The following is a 22,208-nucleotide window of genomic DNA, read 5'->3' as shown; positions in this document are numbered from 1 at the left end:
TTAGCTTATCGGTTGACATCGTTTCTGACTTCGTCTCGTCATCAATACAAGTGTATGCGAGGCTGCATCTATCGTGACTGGGTATTTACGACACTGAAGTAAACGTTAAATACCTCCAAAACTGAAGGGGGCGCTAAAAGGGGAAAACTCCATAATGGGGCTTTAAGCGTTGACAAAGTTGGTAAACAGTGATCCATACAGATGTTTTATTACTATTGTAGCGACCCTGTGACGTGGCTGTCAATCACAGTGTGGCACCGTGCGTGCTGGTCGAGGGGGCGTGCCTGTGATTGGCGGAGTAGAGGGGAGGCGGGGTTAACCTGTCGGAAAACGGGAGTTAAGGTTGGTTGACGGGACCCGTTGTTGTTGACGTTCGAGCTGCTGAGAGGAGCTGCTGTCTGTGTTGGTGGATTAATAACGTCCCGTCTCCGTGTCATCAGTGCCGTAAACTGACCCCCAACGTGGCGGTGAGAGGCCGGAGGAGGCCCCAGCAGTGCGGCGAGACTCTGCTGCTCGTGGCGCCCCCTGCGGGACAAAAAGAATACTGCAGCGGCCTTTTGGTTATATTTACAAGGCCTATTTTTTTTACCTGTTCAAAATAAATATGTATTTAGGCTTAAAGTTTGAGCCATTGTCATCTAATGGCAGTAAGGGCGTATGTAAAATTAAAGGTCATAGTATGGTGTTTTTATAATCTTTACAGGAAGTCAGTCACACCAGCGATTGCAGCGCTTACACACGAAAATATTTAATAATCTCACAAATACAAAATAGCATTTTTTTAAAGGTTTTTTTCTGACTTTGCATGAGGGAAAAACAACACATCTGACAGGCTGGGGACGGCACACGGAGAGATGGTGCCCGTCACGAGGAGGAGGCTACAGACGAGCAGCTCCCACAAACAGGAAAGACTAAACACGCTTCGGCCGCGCGGCGGTTTAGATGCTGAGAGGTTCAGGCTGATGCATTCAGGGACTGCGTAACTTCTAGAGGCATGACGCCTCGAGGTCAGCTGGTAAATAAAGTGTTTATTCATGAGACAGTTGAGATATAGACCTGAACTCTAGAGTTGTTTGTTTTTAAAACAATTTTAATCAATTATGTGAATGCAACACTTCTTAGCGTCCCTGAATGCATCATCTGTCCCACAAAACATGTAAACATCCGACACAAGCCCGAATAAAGCCTTCTAATGCGTCGTCCCATCGTAAGATTTTAACGAGCCGAGCTTCTTCAGAGTCAAAGGTCAGCGGGGCGTCCGAGGGGCAGCGGGTCTCACTGGGGCAGCGCTTTGAGGATGGCGTTGACCTCCTCGGCGACGGCCGTCAAGGCAAACTCAAACTGGTCCTGGAAACAACAACAACACATCATGCAGGAATCGTTTCCCCAGGGCGGGGTCATGGAGGTCACGAGGTTGTGAGGGCCTGACCTTGGTGCGGACCATCCCGGGCCTCTGGTCTCGGACGTGCTCGAGCGTAGCAGCGATGTCGATCTCTTTCACACCTGCAACACACACACACACACAGTAATTTCTTTAAGTAAAACATGTGAATCATGTGTGTTGTTAGTGTACCACAGACGGACGCACACAGTGAGTGTGTGTGATGTCACCTTTGGCCATGCGGTTCAGGACCATGTCGATCAGGATGTAGGTTCCGGTCCGACCTGTGCCGTTGCTATGGAAACAGAGTATACTTTAATGAGCACAAAGAAAGGAGATCCATCGTCCTCTTCGGTGATGAGGTGTCGCTGCCACCACGTGGCCGTGTTGAGGAAACTGTGTGTGTGTGTGTGTTGTATGTTCTATGAGTCAAGCTGTACCTGCAGTGCACGATGATGGGGCAGGACCGTCCTCTGTAGCACTTATTCACCTTCCTGTTTATGAAAAACAAAACATTTAGTACACATGAAATATTCCAGAGACACAGATGGTGAGCGATCTACCCAGAGTATAACTTATATAAAATATAGCCAATACCCAATTGTTTGTTCATATATACGAATACAGATTAAATAACTCAATAATGGAACTTTAGCAGAAGTCACATTTCTGTCTTATATTAAGTCCTAAAAATGTTACAGGAAACACATCTTTTTAATATTTTAAGAAAGTAAAACTTTAAGTACTAAATAACATCTAGATGAGACGACAGAGACAGAATGACGGATGGATTGATTGATTGATTGGGGTTTGGGCCATGGACGCCTGCTGCAGCCACATCAGCCCATGATCATTTTTGTGACTATGCAACTGGACCCAGACCACGAGCTGCAGACCACAAGAACGACACGGACAGATATGAAGGTAGAACCAAGGGCCCGCGGACCTCCATCACACAGGAGGGGGGAGGGAGGAGGAGGAGGGGGACAGGAAGGAGGAAGGGAGGAAAAGGATCGAACCGCCGCCCCCCGGCCTGAAGGCCGACCCTGCAGGAGCAGCTTCCGTTATCCAAGGTGACCGGGTGGTGACCTGACCCCCGACGCGTCAGGAGCCTCTACCTGCGGAAGTCCAGCAGCGGGCGTGTGGCGGTGGGGATGCCCTGCGCCGGCCAGCTGAGGAAGTGGAACTGCGTGAGCGTGCGGGTCTCCTGCGTCTGCACGTTCTTCAGGTAGAAGCTGCGCACCAGGAAGTCGTTGCACCAGATGTGCTCCGACACCAGGTTCACCTCGTAGATGTGGTAGAGGGACGCGCCCTCGTCCGGCCAGTAGCGGGCGCACTGCTTCTCCCCGTCCTCCACCAGCGCCGTCATCATCACGATCACCGTGCAGCCGTTCTCCCACACCATCTGACGGCGAGTCACACGATCAGCAAAGGCCCGGACTCGAACCCGCGACCTCCTGACCCCTGATGCCTCCTGACCTGAGGGAAAACTTAAAGCGATTCACCGACCTGCCAGAAGTCAGAGATGGTGTGGGACAGCGGGCCCTGGGTGGCGATGTAGACCGGCATCCGGGGGTCGTGCTCAATCTGAAGGGAGGTCAAAGGTCAGCCGGGAGCGACAAAGTGAGCCGCGTCTTTAAGAAGCGGCGTCCACGTTGGTCACAACATGCTTACGATGGTGCTGGCGTTGATGTAGTCGGAGCGGGACGCGTTGACCTCGGCCTTCAGCTTCACCCTCGAGTGGTCGTCTGAAGGACAACAGCGGCATTGAAACCCTCGGCGCCATTTGCATTTCCCCCTCGCTAACGTCCTGCGGCGTGTCTGATCTCACTCACAGGGCACGGCGGCGGGGCAGCGGTTCTTCTTGGCGTTGGCGTCGCTCTGAGACACGGCGCTGGGCTCGGCCTGGTAGGAGCACAGCGCCACCCACTCCTTCATCAGCCGGTCCTTGTTCCTCAGGTGGTCCTCCATGTAGGCCTGAGGGACGCCAGTATCATGTGACCAGCAGGTACTCACCAGTATCATGTGACCAGCAGGTACTCACCAGTGTCATGTGACCAGGAGGTACTCACCAGTATCATGTGACCAGCAGGTACTCACCAGTATCATGTGACCAGCAGGTACTCACCAGTGTCATGTGACCAGGAGGTACTCACCAGTGTCATGTGACCAGGAGGTACTCACCAGTGTCATGTGACCAGGAGGTACTCACCAGTATCATGTGACCAGCAGGTACTCACCAGTGTCATGTGACCAGGAGGTACTCACCAGTACCATGTGACCAGGAGGTACTCACCAGTATCATGTGACCAGCAGGTACTCACCAGTGTCATGTGACCAGGAGGTACTCACCAGTACCATGTGACCAGGAGGTACTCACCAGAGTCATGTGACCAGGAGGTACTCACCAGTACCATGTGACCAGGAGGTACTCACCAGTGTCATGTGACCAGGAGGTACTCACCAGTATCATGTGACCAGCAGGTACTCACCAGTGTCATGTGACCAGGAGGTACTCACCAGTATCATGTGACCAGCAGGTACTCACCAGTGTCATGTGACCAGGAGGTACTCACCAGTATCATGTGACCAGGAGGTACTCACCAGTGTCATGTGACCAGGAGGTACTCACCAGTATCATGTGACCCGTGGAGATGTCCATGTTGGCCTGCGCCGGCTCCTCGCACCAGGACGGCGTGCTGCTGTGGGAGCTCGGACTGGGCTGGGCTCCGTCGCTGAACTGGGACGACACGCTGCTGACCCTGGAGTCGGCACCTCCTCCTCCTCCGCCGGCTCCTCCCACGGCGCCGAGGGCAGCGGCCTCCAGCCGCCCGAAGGCGCCCTTGGAGGCCATGTGCTGCCGGCACAGGTCCTGGGGGGAGCAGGCGTCACGGCGCCGTCACGCGTGTGGAGGTGGGCTCATGCGTGTGGGGGTTCTCCTCACCTGGTACTCCTGGTGGGTGAAGCTGCCGCCCTCGGGGCCCAGGCCCAGCTTCCTCTTCGCCAGCCGGTGGGCGTGGCGGCGCAGGCAGACCACGGTCATGGCGCCCACCAGCACGCTGCCCATGCAGGCCGTGGCCACCAGGGCGGCGAACAGCCAGCGGGAACTTCTGGGCTGGACCCGCGTGGCCAGAGGCAGCGCCTCCCCATCGGTCCTCTGGAGGAGGAGGAGGAGGAGGAGGAGACAGAGAGAAACCACAGTCAGCAATGGGGGAGAAATGAGGAGATCGAGTAGAGTCAAAGAAGAGTGAAGAAGAGGAGGAGGAGGAGGGGCAGAGGGAAGGGGAGACATGAGCGTGAGTTGGATCAAATAAAATTGAAGAAGAGGAGGAGGTGGATGAGGAGGATGAAAGGGAGGGGAAGACAGAAATAAATGATAATCCGTAATCGGGGAGCCGTGAGCTCTTGTCGGGTCAAAGTGGAGTGAACAAGAAGAAGAAGAAGAAGAATGATAAGAAGAAGAAGAACAACAAAAAGAAACGGAAGAACAGACATGAGGGGCTGGAGTTGGGTCAAAGAAGAGTGAAGAAGAAGAGGAGGAGGAGGAGGAGGAGGAGGTGTCTCTTCCTTGATAGAAAGAGGACACGCTCTAGTTATTTGAAGTTTACATGATATTTAATAATCACGTTTATCTTTTATGGAGCTACAAAGACAAATAAAATCACACGAAACAGGAAATAAATCATTAAAAAATGTGTAATATTATCATGTGATATATTTTAGATTATCACTAAAGTATCATTCATGATTTTGTGCTCGGATAATAAATTAAAACTCTATTAAAGTCACATTAAATTAAAGTAGATCTCGATAGTGAAGGAACACGATAACTTTAAGTAGATAAATATAACTTTAAACTGATTATTATGTCACGTTTATCAGAATATTTGACTTTTCTTGTCATCAACAAGAATAAATTATTATAAATGTGACTTCCGGCTCGAAAGATATATAAATTGACTCTGAATTATTAATAATAACCTGTTATTGTTTAATAAATGTGTTCACTCACCGACGCAGAGCAGCTGCACGTGCAACCAATCAAGATAATTAACTCGGGCGGAAGTCAAGCAAGCGGGACTTCCGGGAAGGCCTTTCAATGTAAAAGCTTTTTTAAACATTTAAATAATTCACTTCCGGATCTTTTTGCATTAAGTCTTCATGGAAAGTAACAAAGTACATTTAAGTACAACCTAGTCGTTTAATACGTGAGTATTTACATTTTATGGAGGGAAGTATTTGAAATCAAATGTATTTATATCAAATAAAAAATATAATCAATAATAATATTTATAGGGATAAATAGAGTTATCACCTTGATAGTGATGAAGACATAAAACCAATCTCTAATTATACTATATATTATTTTGCAGAGTATATTAACTTTAAAGATAATACTTTTGGATGCAGGACTTTTATTATTTCTACACTTACTGAAGTAAAAGATCAGCGTATTCTCCTCACTTCCTTCCATGATAACTGGTCATATAGTTTAATATAAAACCCTCTTCTTCTTCTTCTTCTTCTCTGACAACACGGCGGGCATCGAACCCACCTCTCCGCCGCCGCTCTGCAGAACCCTCAGGCCCGTCTCAGACTCCGGGTCGTTCTTCTCTGCAACACAACACACAGAGCGTGAGGGGAGAACTCTTGTTCTTGAAGCAGCTGGTCTTCTGAGCGGCGTACCGGCCTTCGCCCCCCCGCCTGCAGCCGGCAGGTTCTTGGTGTTCGGTCGGACCCTGAAGGTCATCGAGGGTCGGGCGGCGCTGCAGAACAGAGACCCCGACGGTTACTCTCAGTACTCGAGTACATTACATTACATTACATGTCATTTAGCAGACGCTTTTATCCAAAGCGACTTACAATAAGTGCATTTCAACCAGTACTCTGGTACTCCAGGAAACCTCTGAACGACTTTAAAGTTAATTAGATGTTTTTCATGGTCTTGTTTTCATTGCATTTTTGGTAATTATATCGACAACAATCTGTTAATTTACTTTTGTTGTGTATTACATTTTTTGAGAGCAACATATTTTGTATTTAATATCCAGATTAGTTCGTGAAAGAACTGTTTTAATTGTTAATTGAACTGAAATAAATGGTAGTTAAATTCTGATTGGAGGAGGAGGAGCTGTACCTCTGATTGGAGGAGGAGCTGTACCTCTGATTGGAGGAGGTGCTGTACCTCTGATTGGTGACGATGAAGCCAAACTCCTTTGCCGGCTTCGGTTCGTCCCGGTCGGCGGCCGCAGGGGGGGGCGGACCTTCTGGTTCGGGGGGCTTATTGGTGGAGGGCGGAGCCTCGGGGGCGGCCATCTTGAACGCCATTGAACCCTCTGTGACCTGATGATACGATGAATAAAGAGATCTATTAAAGAAGCCGTTGAAATGGGAAAGTAAGTACTTCTGATAATAGGAGTTACTTTAAATATAATATATATTTTACAATAAATAGATGTTCACCTTCTTTCTTGTGGCGGCATTGTTCTCGTACTTATCTGAACAGGAAAGAGAAAACATGTAAGATAAATGATTACGACCAGGATTATAATCCACGAGCATCAGGCAGCCGGTTCAGGCTCCGGTCCTGCAGACCGACCTTTGACCTGCGGCCGGGTGGAGGAGCCGCCCAGCTGCTTCAGGGCGACCGGCAGGTCGTCTCTCTGCTCCGGGGTCAAGTCCTTCAGGTCGAGGCCGTAGTGACGGAGCAGCTGAGCCAGCCTGTGCACAGAGCGCTCTGCAAGGCCGTGAACGCTTATGAAGTCATACTGATACTCATAGTGGAATGAAAAGCTCAATATGTGGAGGAAGACTAAAGTACCTCAAAGTTGTAAAAAGTAGAGTAAATGTATTTCGTTGATCTCACACTTATTTAAATATAATATTGTACTTTTCAAATTTCTTTATTTTCTCCCTCACCATCCAGTCCGGACACGGCGTCGTACTCCTCCTGCTCCTTCTTCTCCTCCTGCTGCTGCTTGCTGAGCTGAGCCACCTGGGAAACGTAGTCCTCGCTGTAGTCCAGCGGGAAGTCGAGCTCAGGGAAGAAGGAGGAAGAGGAGGAAGAAGAAGAAGAAGAGGACAGCGAAGAGGGGAATCCTGCAGCTGCTGCTACCGCCCCCCTGTGGCGGGAGAGGGACTGAACAGGGGAGGAAGAGGAGGAGGAGGAGGAGGAGGAGGTGAGGTAAAAGGACACCAGGTCCTGGAGAAGCTGCCGGTCTCGTTCCAGAGGGTCTCCCCGGGACCGAGGGGGGGCGGCGAGGAGCGGGAAGCCCGGAGGGTCCAGAGAGTTGAGGGAGCGCTCCTCCTGCTCCTGGTACTGCAGCACATCACAGGGACATGGACATACATATATACATACATACATATATATATATATATACATACATACATATATACATACGTACATATATATGTATGTATAGTCAGTAATTCCCACCTTGCTTTGCTCCTGCCTGGAGGGAGCGTTCCCTTCCAGCTGCTGGCCGGTGGACGGGTCCAGCCGCGGCGCCTGCATGTGGGCCGAGGCCCGGGGCGGGTCCAGGACCATGTAGTCCAGGTACTGCTGCATCATGCCGGGGTCGGCCGGGTCCTCGGGCCCCTGGACCCTCCGCTGCCCGGGGCCCGGCGGTCTGGACATCCTGCGGAAGGCCACTTTTATTTCACTTCAAACGTGCGTCGTGTCCCGGTGCATGCTGGGGGTTTTCTTACTGCTTCTCGTCGTATCGGGGGCCGGCGGCGGGGACTCGGCTCAACTCGCGGCCGACGACGGCCTGCGTGACGCCGTCCCTCCAGGTCAGACCTGCACACGGAGACGCAGACGTCAGGCCGACGCCCCGGGGGCCTCGAGCGGCGCCGTGACGGACACTCACCCTGCGCCATCAGCTCTTTGAGGACCTCCTGCAGCCTGTGCAGCACGGGGACCGACACCCGGTACCGGACCGGCTCCTGGTGGGGCGCCTGGCACCGCCCGAACAAGCCGTCTGCAGGAAGAGAGCGGCACTCACCGTGACCTTTGACCTCATCAGCAGGGCGTGGACACTAAGAGGAGGAGGCTCTCCACATCACGCCCGACTCAACATTGTTTCTCTCCTCTTTGTTTTTTTCACATAAATTACTCCTTGTATTATTTATTATTTATATAAACCGGCCCCTTCACCATCAGGAGAGGAACCAAAGCAGCAGGTGACACATGAAAACACAACATACACACAAATATGGCCCTAAGTACACACACCACATAGACAAGCATGCATGCACACAACACACACACACAGAGTATATTTAAAGTGTGTACACAAATACATACAATACACACTTCACACGTAGTGAAGCACTGTGTGTGTGTGTGTGTGTGTGTGTGTGGGCCGTGATGAGTCATCACCCCTGTCTCTCTTTATCTCCCATCAAAAACACACACGCACACACACAGAGTATATTTAAAGTGCATGTGTACACAAATACATACAATACACACACACACACACACACATAGTGAAGCACTGTGTGTGTGTGTGTGTGTGTGTGTGTGTGGGCCGTGATGAGTCATCACCCCTGTCTCTCTTTATCTCCCATCAAAAAAACACACACGCACACACACACACGCGGGAGACATGGTCGTCAGGCAAGTGATGTCACTGTTGTCATAGAGACGGCCGGGACGAGCTGCGATTGGCCGAGGCCGCTGACGGAGGGAGACCTTGTTTACGTTGCACTCTCGCTCTTCTTCTCTCTTCTGTCTCTTCGACTCCACCACTGTGTCGATGTGACGAGTCTCAGAGGCGCACGCACGCACGCACGCACGCACGCACGCACGCACGCACGCACACACACACACACACACACACACACACACACACCTCATACAACACAGACTCCAGAAGTATTTAGTACTCAAGCTGCTGCTATAAGATAGTTAATTTAACTCCAGAGGGGTAGGGTTCACTCAGATTAGATACAAGAGAGATCATTAATGTATTTATTTAATATTTTAATGCAGCTTACAGATGTTTCAGGACATACATTAGGTTGTTTTTGTACTGCAGTCTGGAATAAATAGATTTATACTCAAATATTCAAGATTACAGATGTTCAAGAACACGAAAGGTGTTAGTAATGAAATCTACTTTATTCAAACATTCCAGAGGTTTCAGTCTGACGTGCAACCTGTTGCTCTCTCTCTCCTCTTCCGCTCTCTCTCTCTCCTCTTCCACTCTCTCTCCTCTTCCTCTCTCTCTCCTCTTGCACTCTCTCTCCTCTTCCTCTCTCTCTCTCTCCTCTTCCACTCTCTCTCCTCTCTCCTCTTCCTCTCTCTCCTCTTCCACTCTCTCTCTCTCCTCTTCCACTCTCCTCGTCCTCTCTCTCTCTCCTCTTCCACTCTCTCTCTCTCTCCTCTTCCACTCTCTCTCTCTCTCCTCTTCCTCTCTCTCTCCTCTTCCACTCTCTCTCTTGTCTCATCTCTCGTCTCCTCTCCTCCCTCATCTCTCCTCTCCTCTCCTCTCTTCTCTCTCCTCTCTCACTCTCTCTCCTCTTCCACTCTCTCTCTTGTCTCATCTCTCGTCTCCTCTCCTCCCTCATCTCTCCTCTCCTCTCTCCTCTTCCACTCTCTCTCTCCTCTTCCTCTCTCTCTCTCCTCTTCCACTCTCTCATTCTTTCCTTTCAACACATGCACAGCCAAGTGAAGTGTTCCCGAAACACAACATCCTCAAGGCCGACGCGGAAACATGCCGGCATCAATAATGTAGCTGCCTCTGAAGGCCGAGACACGCACGTGCACGCTCACCCACGTGCACGCTCACACACGTGCACGCTCACGCTCTCGTAATGACATCCTGACCGTGTGGGAACAGGCAGGACCTCAGCAGGCGGCTCGATGGAGAGAACACACGTCCCAGCTCCCTGAAGCTGAGACTGTTGCATGCTGGGATTGCTCACAGTGGTTGTTTTAATGAACTTGTCACGCTGCCTTCAGGGTACCGTGAATACGAGCGTCCCACAGGGGGGGGGGGGAAGTGTCTGCGTGAGCCTCCCGGAGGATGATATCTGGGCCGTTTTAATTTGGCCTCATGAACTTGTGAAAAGACGTGTGTGGTTTATAATATTATGTTAAAGAGTCAAACAGTCGTCTCTCTTCACTTCTTGAGGCTCAAAACCAGCAAATCGGACCAGAAGACGTCCCTCGTGTTCTCACTTGTTGTCTCTTGGATCTATTGTTGGTCTCTGTGAATCAGGCGATGTGACGTGTGCAGACGGTGCTGGACTCTTCATGAGAGTCAAACATGTTGTTTTACGTCCTGCTAACCTCCTCCTGACGTTTAAGGCTCTGAGCGTCACCGGTCATGAGCGCCCGCGAGCCAATCAGAATGGAGGAATGAAACTCACCATCGCTGCACAGCTGGTCTGTGGGGCAGAGCTTCTTCTCAAGCAAGCAACCTGCAGACACAAAGATGGACATTAATAAGTCAGAGGAGCCCCAAACACAGCGAGCGGCTACACGGGGCGTCACTCATGGGCTGCTAAGTGTGCGTGTGTGTTACAGTGTGTGTGTGTGTGTTTGTGACAGTGTGTGTGTGTGTGTGTGACAGTTGACCTTCTGCAGGTTGTAATCTGTGGCGAGGCTGTCAACAGCAGCAGCTGTGAAGCCTTCTGTTTGACTGAAGGATTTATGTTCTTCATTCATGTCTCCTGCAGAATACACACACACACACACGCGCACACACACACACACACACACACACACACAAACCTGCCAGTGCTGTGAGAATATTTCAACCTTTTACATGTATAGATGTAAACCAGATGAAACCTCCTCGTGCTGCGGCAGACATCTTGTTTTTGAGACGTTGAAGATTCATTTAGGAGAGAAAAGTGAGATGTTTGTTGATTTGTGAGTGCTGAGAGGCTTTTAATCGTCATAGAAACAGACTCAGCGCCACGCGCTCAGCTCTCATTCAGCGTCAGCAGGAGGAAAAAACAAAAACGTGAAAATGACTCAACTCAGAGAGAGAGAGAGAGAGAGAGAGAGAGAGAGAGAGGGGACGTCAGCACCAGCTTCATCTTGTTTCCAGTCTTCTGGGAGGCGTGGCTCCGTCTGTGTTTGAACTCTGATTCGTTGAATCAACAACAACAACAACAACAGCTTTATGTTTATTTACCGAGCGAAACACGTCCGACCTGAACCCAGCAAACCAGAGTTCAGCTCCCGTCTGACTCACGGTGAGAGGAAGAGTCGTGAGCACCTGCTCTGATGTGTGTTTTAGGTTCAGAAGATGACTCATCATCATCATCATCATCTCTCCGCCTCTTTTACTTTCCATTAATGGGCAGATTGCATCCAGTGTCATTTTCATAATGGTGCTGCTGGCATGTGCTCCGAGGCTGACGGAGGGGCGGTGAGTCAGCCGGATAACGCAACATTCCTCTTGTTAGATGAACAGCTGATTCAGGAGATGCTACCAGGACCGACGGCCCGACAGTCTTAAAGAACACTAACACAGGAATATAGAATCATAGGTGTTTACACCCAAAATATCTGATGGTACAAACAAGCATCTTCATCATAACATGTACTTTACTTTGTGCAAAGAGCTCGTGATGCTGTTTTTTACATTTCCTGCCATCATTGATAAAGCTAATATATATTAACTCAACTTATTAATATTATATTTAAGATAAACTGCGATTAGAAGCCACGAAAAAATGTCAAATTAGGCTGTAGAGCTTGAAGATTACAGCCAACAGCATGGATGTTAATCTTGAGTTCTTGAATAGTGTCTTTTATATATGTCTAATGAGTAAACAGGCGTTAACGCGCCGGGCGCTGAGCGCTGCTCTGAGCATCAGGCGCCAGGACGCCATCGCTGTGCGCAGGCGGCGCTGAGAGGTCAGCGATGAGTCACCGCGCCCTGCCGCGCGGCGCCGTGTCCCTGCAGGGTTTATGTCTCACTTCGTGTTCTCTGATGAAACAGAGATCTCTTTTCAGCCAAAGCCCTCGACGTGACGACAGTTTACGGTCCTTAATAAAACAGTTTTAGTTCTGACTGCATTCCATGTTCATTATTTCATGAGCAGCAGGACAAAAGCACCTCGCTCCACACAGTGTCAGGAGATCTTGTAAAGCAAACTGCATTATGAAGCTGCTGTTTGCTGAGGTGTTCCTCTCCGGATATTAAAATGTTATCGTGACTCCGGCGTAATGATATCTCCACACTCAGGTTTATAGCTGGAGGTAATGGGTGGAGCATGGAGGGGTTTACGAGGCTGATGGAGCAGTTTAAACGGTTTCTATATTTTCTATCTGCTCCAGACTGTTGATGGATTCTCGGATGCTTCAACACGACGTGTTCAGCTCCTCTCAGCTCATAATTAATATTTACTGAAACCCCGACTTCAGATCTTTATCTCAAGACACTCAATGGTGTTTGTTTCCTTTCATATTTATACCTGGATGTATAACAAAGAGCATTTATTGTATCTTATTGTTATTACTGTTATAGTCTGCATGCTGTAAGTATCATCATAGTACGCGGAGGCTGCATAAAGTAACACTGGAATAATCTCTGCAGCACATAGACGACTTTATATAATATAATATGATCATAAAATGGCTGAAAAATAAAAAGCATCTCTTCCTCAGTGCGCTCTCCCTCTCTCCTGCTGTTTGTTGTTGTTGTCTTTGCACACTAAACAACACGATGATCCAGATGAAGTCCGGCAGCTTAGATTGTTTTTAAAATCCATGTGAAGAATAAAAGCAACATGTTCTTCCTCTATATTAAGGCCATACGGAGCAACTCAAATCAAAGCGCGCTACCTGTGTGTGTGTGTGTGTGTGTGTGTGTGTGTGTGTGTGTGTGTGTGTGTGTGTGTGTGTGTGTGTGTGTGTGCTGGAGGAGAGCACACCTGTAACAGGAAGTGTTCCGCGCTCAGTAGAAGCATTACTATAGGAACGCGGCGGGGACTCGTGAGAGACGCGCCTCGCTCAGAGCGAAGTGCGTCTCCATCGGAGGCGTCTTACCGTGTCGGGCGGCGGCGCCCAGCCGGCAGGAGGCGGCGAGGAGGAGGCAGAGAGCTGCGAGGAGCCGCGGAGACCTCATGGTACATCCAACATCCACCGGGAGGAGGGAGAGGAGGAAGGAGCGCGGCCGCTGCTGCTGCTGCTGCACTTCTACCAGCTCTCCATCGCGGAGGAGAAGCTGCTGCTGCTGCTCGGGAGGGATGGAGAGAGAGAGAGAGTGTGTGTGTGTGTGCGTGTGTGTGTGTGCGTGTGAGTGTGTGAGAGAGTGCGACCGATTGGTTGGAAAATCAGGAACGCAGTAGGCTCCACACTGCAAGAAATATTCAGAGCTAAGCCATTAAAAATAAAGGATAACAGTAGAATAGTGTCATGGGGGGAAGAAGTGATGTCTGCAGATTCAGAGCTCAAATATATTTACTATTATTCAGGCATGAAAACGGGTCAGGGGTGAAAAAGGTGAGGAGGATAGGCGCGGGGGGGGGGGGGGGGGGTGCTGGTGGTGACTTCCACGAACATCAATGTTGGACGTTGTATGATAATCTATAGGTCCTCCATTCTGACACCTAGTCAGTGATCGGGCCCTATAATACTATAATAATAGTAATATTGTGGATAATATGGTCATTCATGAACCAACTTCCTTTTTGTTGTTTTTGGCGTGAACAAGTCTTCAAGTCTTGAGCTCTGCTGAGCCACGAGTCTGGTCCTCGAGTCTGTTCCTCGAGTCTGGTCCTCGAGTCTGGTCCTCGAGTCTGTTCTGCCTCTACCTGGTTGTCACGATCTTCTATACCATACCTGCCATAAATATCATGATACAATACCATAAAAACAGTATACCATAAATACGATACTGGTATATTTATCTATAATAGTAATAAATAAAATATCTGTATGGTTCACTTTTTACCAACTTTTTCAACACTCAAATAGCAGTAATATTAGTATTAATACAGCAAGATATGAATGAAACTACATGGAGCCATCATAGCATTGATGATCCACTATGAGGCCGTTAGTCTCTGACCAGAGGATAGAGTTCATCAGGAAGAGCAGCTGTAGAGTTACAGAACTTTACAGACTGAACTTAAACATTTCACTTTTGGCATCTTTTTTTATTTTTATTTTTAAAGCCGACAATTCCGCCACTTAAGGCCCCTCGCTGTGAGCGCTGCGCTGCGCGTGCAAACAGCTCGACACGGAGCAGCGCGTGCGCTCTGATCGCTCTTTTAATGAAGTATTGAGACTAAAAATATGCTAAATCACATCGCTCTTAACGTACGGGTACTTTGTTAGCATCGCTCCACCGTGCAGCGCGACAGCAGCAGAAGTAGCGTCGAACATTCAAGCTAACCTAAACCACCAAACGCTGAAGACATCTTGACGCTGATTGGCCGAGACGCGACACGTGCCCATCAAAGATGTTTTATTGCGAAGAGCACCACTCCACATTTTCTCCGTGTCCCACTCCAATCTCATAAACGCCGGCCGGCCAATTGACCCCCCCCCCTACCCCAAAACAAAAACTCTTCGGATCTACACGATTCACGTAAGTCACCTATTTTGGTTTCAAAACGGCGAATTTCGCCGAAAGGTGAGGGATTCTCATGCCTGATTATTATATAAAGTTCATATAGGTTTCATGTGCTGATTGGCGGAGCACTTTCTCTATATTGTATAGATTATTCTTGTATTTTTTCATCTTTAATACAAAATAAAGTTCTTTTTTTAGTCTCTTTTTCTTTTCCCTCCAGTTTGTATATTTAGCCGATATGAAACGACAATCTGCTCACTTCTATCACTGATTCATCCAGTATAAAATTATAATATTAAACTCATATTTCATTCAGACCCTCGTTTGCTGCAGGTGTTATTGGCATTATGAAATATTATGATCACGCTTGTTGCATTTGATCAAAATATAATATTGACTGAACACTGACGTAACATTTGCTGCTTCAACCTGCACGGTTGAAGCTTATTTGAGGACATCTGCTTCTAGGAAATATCAGGACTAATCAGGGTGAAATATATAAATTCATATTTATTTTGAACAGGTAAAAAAATAGGCCTTGTAAATATAACCAAAAGGCAGCTGCAGTATTCTTTCTGTCCCGCAGGGGGCGCCACGAGCAGCAGAGTCTCGCCGCACCACTGCTCCGGCCTCCTCCTGCAGCGGCTCCTCCGGCCTCCTCCTGCAGCGGCTCCTCCGGCGTCCTTCTGCAGCGGCTCCTCCGCCCTCTCACCTCCACGTTGGGGGTCAGCTCCATGTCCATTGGCGAGTTACAGACCAACAGCTGCACACCGTCCAGGGACCTGGAATAGAGATGGTGTGTGAGAGGCGGGGTAAAGGAACCCCACCTCTCACACACGTGTGTGGATGTATGTTGTAGAGTGCATGTCTGAGCACATGGCTACACCAACACAAAGTGGTCCATTGATCTCCCTGCTAAAAGTCAGGAAATGCAGGGAGTGTCCCATTTGTTACTGCGTAAAACATAGCCATGTGGCTGCAGACATGCAGTGAGTGTGTGGTGCGTGTGTATGTATTGCAACAACCTACCTGTTACTGGTCTCTTCCTCCCAGGGATCTCTGGAACCTGCCTCCTCTTCTCAGGGTGATCTGGCAAAATAGTTCCCAAGGTCCATGACCACCGATTTATAGGTCCGGGAGATACCAACTGGAGGAAGCGGTGGGGGGAAGTGAAGCCATGTGTTGCTGTGTTTAAAGTGTGTATATATATATATATAAATCTATAAATGAAAGTAAATATATATTTATATATAAATATAAATACGTGGCACATCTGGATCCTCGCTGGGATTTTATTAAATAAATAAATCACAGCTTCTCCTGCAGGATGAAACCTTCCTGATTCTTAACTAATCAAAGAGGAGAACTCTGACAGAAAGAGGAGATGATGAAAAAAAACATCCAGAGTTTTATTTTTTTTCTAAACGATTTCAGTTTTTAGGAAAACATCGTACATTTATGAGTCGTAAAAGCATCTTCAACACGAACGTGTGTCGATTTTTACAGAAGTCAAGACGTCGATATTCTTTACGTCCCATGTTGAACATGACATCCATCGGCTGTGGTTCGTCCGGCTCTAGTCAACAACCAGCAGGCTCCTCACGGTGGGGAACCACTCGAAGAAACCCTGCAGACAGGAAGCAGACAGGAAGCAGACAGGAAGTGGGAGTGTGGTTTAGAACCACAACGTCAAATCAAAAGAACGTGTGGCAAATATGTGCAGGGGATGAAAGAAACCTCCCATATTAACCAGCGTGTTATTGTTGTGTCACTTCCTTTCTGTTTTGTTTGTCGGTCTCATTCTACTGGACAGGCGGAGGGGGCGGGGCTACCTTGAAGAGGGTGGTGCTCTGCAGGACGCTGGAGGTGCAGCACATCTCTCGGATGGAGTGCATGGAGAGCTGCGGCGCTCCGATGTCCGCCACGGGGATGCCGAGGCGGGCGGCGAGGATGGGCCCGATGGTGGTCCCACAGGCGGTGTCGTTACGCACCATCACGTCCTGCGGGAGGAAAGGTCAAAGGTCACACTCACGACCAAAGAGAAGACGTTCATCTCCATGCTCTCCGAGTTAATGTTAATTATGGTTAATATTTCAAACCCCTAAAGCTTTTCCAGTATTGTTATTATAGTTCAGAAATCTGCTCTCATAAATACCGATAAAGACAAATATTGCTTCTGGTTTTTCCCAAATTTTTTTCCCTCATGAATTATTCCCTCTCGGTCTCCGTGTCGTCCCCGAGCCGCCCAGCTCGTTGCTAGGCGCCCGTGTGCATCACTGTACCTGCAGCGGCACGCCGACGCGCCCGGCGACCTCTCTGACCACGGAGGCGGTGACGGCCGTCGTGGCGTAGCGCTGGTTGCTGTTGAACTTGATCACCGGGCCCTGAAAAGCAGACGTGAAGGACTTATTTATATATATATTTTTTTCAATATATATATTCTAAAAGTAATAAATAAATAAAATATATATATATATTCTAAAAATATATATATATATATGTTTAATATATATATATATATATTAATGTAATATTAATCAGAATTTTTCATCATGTGGCCAGGATGTAACTCAAGTTATTGTTTTCTAAAAGGTTTCCACAAATAATTCATGTGTTGATTGTGTTCATGAAACAGTCATGCTCATCAAAAAGCATTTTTTGATCTCGTGTCACTAGAAAAGAAGAAAGAAGAACTGAATAAAATAACAGCAAACACAGAGAGCTCTTTGTATTTGTGAAGCTAAAACCAAAACATCTTTGTGATTTTTACTTCAATCAAATAAAATTGGAAACTACTTTATTTAACCAAAATATGCATTTGCATTTTGTCCTTTTAAATGACGAGTAAACTAAATCCATCTCTTCACCTTGTGGAAAGCAGGACGATGGTTCTCCTCGTGCTTCTCCCTGAGAACAACATTTACAAAAATGAAAGCATAAAATGACATAATGTACAGATAACATAAACAATCTTCTTAATATCCGTTTAAACTATTGGAGTATTACTTCTGAATTATTTATTCATTGGACATATTTATTTTTAAGAAATAAAAATGTATGATTAGATTGTGAGGCGACTCATTTTCACATTGTGTGTGTGTGTGTGTGTGTGTGTGTGTGTGTCGACACTGACTGGTAGTTGGGGTGCACGGCGTGCGCCATGTCGGCGCTGATCATGAAGGAGAGCGGCGCCGCCTGCTGGAAGGCGGTGAGGTTGGAGGCGGTGGCGGAGAGGCGGCTGAGGATGAGCTCCGTCAGGTTGGACTGAGCACCCTGAGCGCTCTCTGACCCCACCTGCAGGACACACACACACACACACAGAAGCTCAGGGTGGAGGTGTGTTTTACTCATCCGTCTTCAGAAACAACAATCCTGAATACAGGTGTGTATTCTCTCCATTTCCCGCACGCTGTTTGTGTGTGCGTGTGTAAACAACAACAGACCACACTCACCTCTTCGTTGTCGTACAGAGTGATCATGCGGACGTTGGGATCTTTAGCCAGAGAGTCCCCTGAGCACGACTCCACCAGCGCCTGGCGGGCGGAGAAGGACGGCGTTGTGTTTGGTGAACGAGACGCACGACGGAAACACGACAGAAACGAAGGAGCAAGAGGAGGAAGGTGGAGTCTGACCTGCAGGGCGCAGTAGCAGCTGTGGAGGTTGTCCAGACGAGGAGAGTAGATGAACTCTTCGTACACGCCTCCCAGCGCCTGCCGAGAGGAACGCGACGAGCAGAAAGACGAGAGCTCAGCGTGAAAATAAAGTCTCATTTTCACCTGAACTCAACTTTCTGCATTAGGACCACGAGTCAAATGTAGAGCGGGCTCCTTTAACTGCTCATGTCATGATGACGTCATCGCTTCATTAAGTTAAGTGTAATTTTACTTTTTGACAAAAAACGAGATGTTCCTTCAACAATAAAAGTGAGAATTATTTTACATGTATTACTTTCATGAAACAAAAGTGTTTCTCTGTGTTTTGGATTGTTCTATAAATATCTGGGGATCCTTCGGGCCATGGCGGCCGGCAGGAGGCCTCACCGCGGGCTGCGTGTCGGCCAGACAGAGCTCAAAGTCCAGCAGGGCGTCGGGCTCCACGCCCAGCTCTGAACACAGAAGCTTCACCAGCACCGGGTGGTGCTTCTCCGCCTGCAGAGGGACAACACTCCATCATACAGCTCAGAAGAAGTATGAAGCACGAGGAACACGAGCAGAGGCTTGTGTGGGGACACCAAGCAGGTCTGCGTTACCGTGGTGACAGCACAGGTGGCGTCTCCGGAGGACGCGCAGCCCGTCTCCAGCTCCTCCTGGACGGCGGTGGCGATGATCGGCACGCTGGAAAAAAGACACAAACATGTTGGCACGTATAACCTGGCAGAGGGAAGCCATGGTGGTGAGAACTGAAGGCTCGAGCGACTGACAGGTGGTTCTCCTTGTTGGGCCCGAAGGAGTCGTTCATGTCCCTCTGCAGGTGGATGGCCAGGTGAGGGATCCGGAGCAGCGGCCTGGCCACGTGGAGCAGCCGGTGGACCAGCCGGCCGTCGCTCTGCAGGAGGACGACGCGCCTCGTGAGAAACATCCAGAATGACCACAAACACAGCGTCTCCTTCCCGTTGGTTATCAGGAGAGGAGAAAGCAGGAAGAAACTCCAAAGAGCTCCAGGACTTATAACGTCTAGATTCTACGGTGATGGAGTTATGATCCAGGTACCTTGACCATCACGCGGCCGGCGACGGTCAGGTCGCGGTCGAACCAGGTGTTCCAGATGCCGCCTCCGTAGCACTCCACCGCGACCTGCAGGCAGCCCTGCTTCGTCCTCTTGGACCGCGGCTTCACCTGAAGGAGACGATGACGCCGCGTCAGAATCTGACGACGCACGGCGGGTTTACCTGCAAACACCTTGTATTTGTGCCTCGCGGCGAGGTTCTTCAGCGACGCGCTGCGACTGGATGATGCATCTCCTCTCTCGCGTCTAAAAGGACTTCACGAAGCGGGAGGGTATTCTCGCTGCTTCCTCTGGAAGCTTAAGATAGTGATTGACAGGTGGAAGTGGGCGGGCTCTCACCCTGAGGCAGGGGCTGTCTGTGTGGGCGCCGACCATGGAGAAGCCGTTTCCTGGCAGGAAGCGTCCGCCCACAGCGAAGGCGATGAGGCTGGAGAAGTTCCTGGTGACAAAGTACTGGAGAGAGGACGGGCGTGAATATGGATTATTAAACTATCAAGATGTGCAAACATTAGTGATAGAGCTCATGGAAACGGAGTCAATACGTCTGCATTTTTTAATCTGGCACCTTGCTAGACGGCTTGATGTCCCACTGCTCCGTCTCCTTCAGCTCGATGAAGCCCGCCTGCAGCAGACGCCGCTTGCATTCTTCAACCACTAGGGGGACGGAAAGAAGAGACCACAAGAGTCCGTCAGCCACGTTTATCGGGTTATGAGAGCTGTAAAACTGTAAAGAGAAGACGCATGTTTTAAAATAACTTTTGCTTTGAGCGCAGAATGAATGCACACAAAATCTTGAATTATACAAAAATAATTCTTAAAATTCGAAATAACAGTTTTTCTGCAAAGGAACAAATCCAAGCTCTGCAGTCACATGTGACATGTACTTTTGTTTTACTGCTTTTGTGATCAGCTGCTCATTTAACAAGAATCTGTGGGGGCCGAGAGGTCGCAGAGCAAAGGGCGGACACATCGGGACGCATCGCTTTCATCTGCAGGCGGTTTCTTATCTCACGCTCAAAGTCTTCTCCACTTGGCACCCTAAATGAGCAGTAAACCTCGAGAGCACATATACCAACTAATAAAGCAGCGGAATATTAATCTGTATGATAATAAAACACTGATGGAGAACAGGTTAGTCAACGCCATTAATACTGAAAAACCCCACAGCTGGTGAAGCTTTGAATGCACCATTTTCACAGAATAAGAAGTATCGTGACGTCACCGTGATACGGAGACACCCCTCTGTTGACAAACTGCAGGAACTCTTTGGCTGCAGACTGCACGGCCTCTTTGGAGCTCTTCATCTTCAGACACTGAGGAGGAGGAGAAGAAACGTGACGTCACAATCAGAAATAGAGGGACGCGAATAGCGAGATTCAAATATTTCTTTCTGTACTTTTCATACGACCACACGTATAAGATAATGACAAGCGAAATTATTAGTAAAATAAGAGACAGTTTTCAGCTCAATAAGTTTATAAAATGCTGATTATTCCGCTGAAGCCGACGGTTGTCCGATAACGGACGCACCGTTAAGCTTCGCTAGCTGACCTGCACAAGACAACTCGAGCTCTCTTCTTCTGCTCCTAATTCTCCGCTCCTCTTCCTCCGCTGGTCAGAGTCAAAGCAGTTCTCTGAGAGAGTGCAACACCTCCACACGCCGCAGTGGCAATAATATTTTTTATGGCACTTACCTGCATTAACGGCACTTTCAAACTATGAACTCCGGTTCAACGGCACAGCGCTGACAGCCGGAAACGGATTTGCTGACCGGGTAATAAGCTGCTGGTTTCACCCAGGCAGAGCGCCACAGCGACACCTAGCGGCCTGGCAGTGCAACTACAGCAGTTTACATTTTCACCTGTTTTTCCACATTTCTCCTCCGGTCCCTCTCCACTATGGAGGACTTAAAATGACTTAAGTATAAATAAATAAATAAATGAATGCATGAATAAATACAAGAATAAGTCATTTTGAGTCCTCCATACTCCACGAGTAGAGACTGGAGAAGCAGGAGGCATTAGTTCAGATCTATTGAGATCTATTTATTATATTATTTAACTTCATCTTTATTGCACAGTACAAGCACAGAGGCAACGAGCAATGTGTCTGTACTGTGCAAACAAAGTCACAATGTACTTATGTATCGTGGTAATATAGCCTAACTAATATACATACTAAAGAGGGAGGCGAGCAGGGGATTTTAATTTGTATTAACATTAAAAGCAATTTCAGAATCCTGGACTTAGAATATAGTATTTTTTATTATTCCGTCTGTGCAGGATCACCGTGCCTGTGCAGAGCTTCTCCACCATGAGCTTCAGAGTTACGGACACACCTGCTGTTCCCTGAACACACCACCAGAGGACGCACAGGCTCTGGAGTCTGTCCTCACCCACAATGCAGTTCACCTGCAGATGAGAGTCTTGATTTATGAGCCGTCATCATTTAAAAAGCATCATAGTCCTCCAGCAGGACTTGATATAAGATATATATATATATTTTAAAAGGTGAGATTAGTTTATCTATGCTTATGTTCTGCTTCAGGTATGACA

The 22,208-nt window shown here is 48.4% G+C and overlaps 2 protein-coding genes across 7 annotated transcripts; both read right to left on the bottom strand.

Moving 5' to 3' along the window:
• Positions 1-723: 723 nt before the first annotated feature.
• ptprnb (protein tyrosine phosphatase receptor type Nb) lies at positions 724-15,003 on the bottom strand. 5 transcript variants are annotated; one of them, XM_056430783.1, is made up of 22 exons: positions 14,677-15,003; positions 13,398-13,584; positions 10,763-10,813; positions 8,254-8,364; positions 8,093-8,183; positions 7,821-8,022; positions 7,301-7,700; positions 6,981-7,118; positions 6,845-6,879; positions 6,519-6,724; positions 6,068-6,147; positions 5,937-5,995; positions 4,326-4,538; positions 4,014-4,253; positions 3,217-3,358; positions 3,056-3,129; positions 2,891-2,968; positions 2,500-2,786; positions 1,822-1,875; positions 1,612-1,676; positions 1,430-1,503; positions 724-1,347 (listed from the first exon to the last, which is right to left on the bottom strand). In XM_056430783.1, the coding sequence occupies exons 2-22, from the start codon at positions 13,474-13,476 to the stop codon at positions 1,276-1,278; spliced, it is 2,751 nt and encodes a 916-aa protein (XP_056286758.1). In that variant the 5' UTR covers positions 13,477-13,584; positions 14,677-15,003; the 3' UTR covers positions 724-1,275. The 5 variants fall into 5 exon arrangements, with proteins under 5 accessions (XP_056286758.1, XP_056286759.1, XP_056286757.1 ...); XM_056430784.1 differs by having other exon boundaries at positions 6,543-6,724; XM_056430782.1 differs by having other exon boundaries at positions 5,937-6,147; positions 6,567-6,724.
• Positions 15,004-15,418: 415 nt separating this feature from the next.
• On the bottom strand, positions 15,419-21,418 carry dnpep (aspartyl aminopeptidase). Of its 2 annotated transcripts, XR_008833651.1 has the most exons (16): positions 21,348-21,418; positions 20,876-20,966; positions 20,219-20,307; positions 19,993-20,106; positions 19,638-19,763; positions 19,349-19,473; positions 19,178-19,262; positions 18,969-19,076; positions 18,561-18,638; positions 18,381-18,461; positions 18,062-18,222; positions 17,796-17,835; positions 17,211-17,312; positions 16,761-16,928; positions 15,958-16,555; positions 15,419-15,710 (listed from the first exon to the last, which is right to left on the bottom strand). XR_008833651.1 is itself a non-coding variant. In XM_056431124.1 (15 exons), the coding sequence occupies exons 1-15, from the start codon at positions 21,351-21,353 to the stop codon at positions 16,505-16,507; spliced, it is 1,425 nt and encodes a 474-aa protein (XP_056287099.1). In that variant the 5' UTR covers positions 21,354-21,418; the 3' UTR covers positions 15,419-16,504. The 2 variants fall into 2 exon arrangements, 1 of the variants encoding a protein (XP_056287099.1); XM_056431124.1 differs by having other exon boundaries at positions 15,419-16,555.
• Positions 21,419-22,208: the final 790 nt, after the last annotated feature.

This window comes from Pseudoliparis swirei, chromosome 14, assembly GCF_029220125.1.
Source record: "Pseudoliparis swirei isolate HS2019 ecotype Mariana Trench chromosome 14, NWPU_hadal_v1, whole genome shotgun sequence".
NCBI lineage: Eukaryota > Metazoa > Chordata > Actinopteri > Perciformes > Liparidae > Pseudoliparis > Pseudoliparis swirei.
This window is presented reverse-complemented; position numbering and strand designations above follow the sequence as displayed.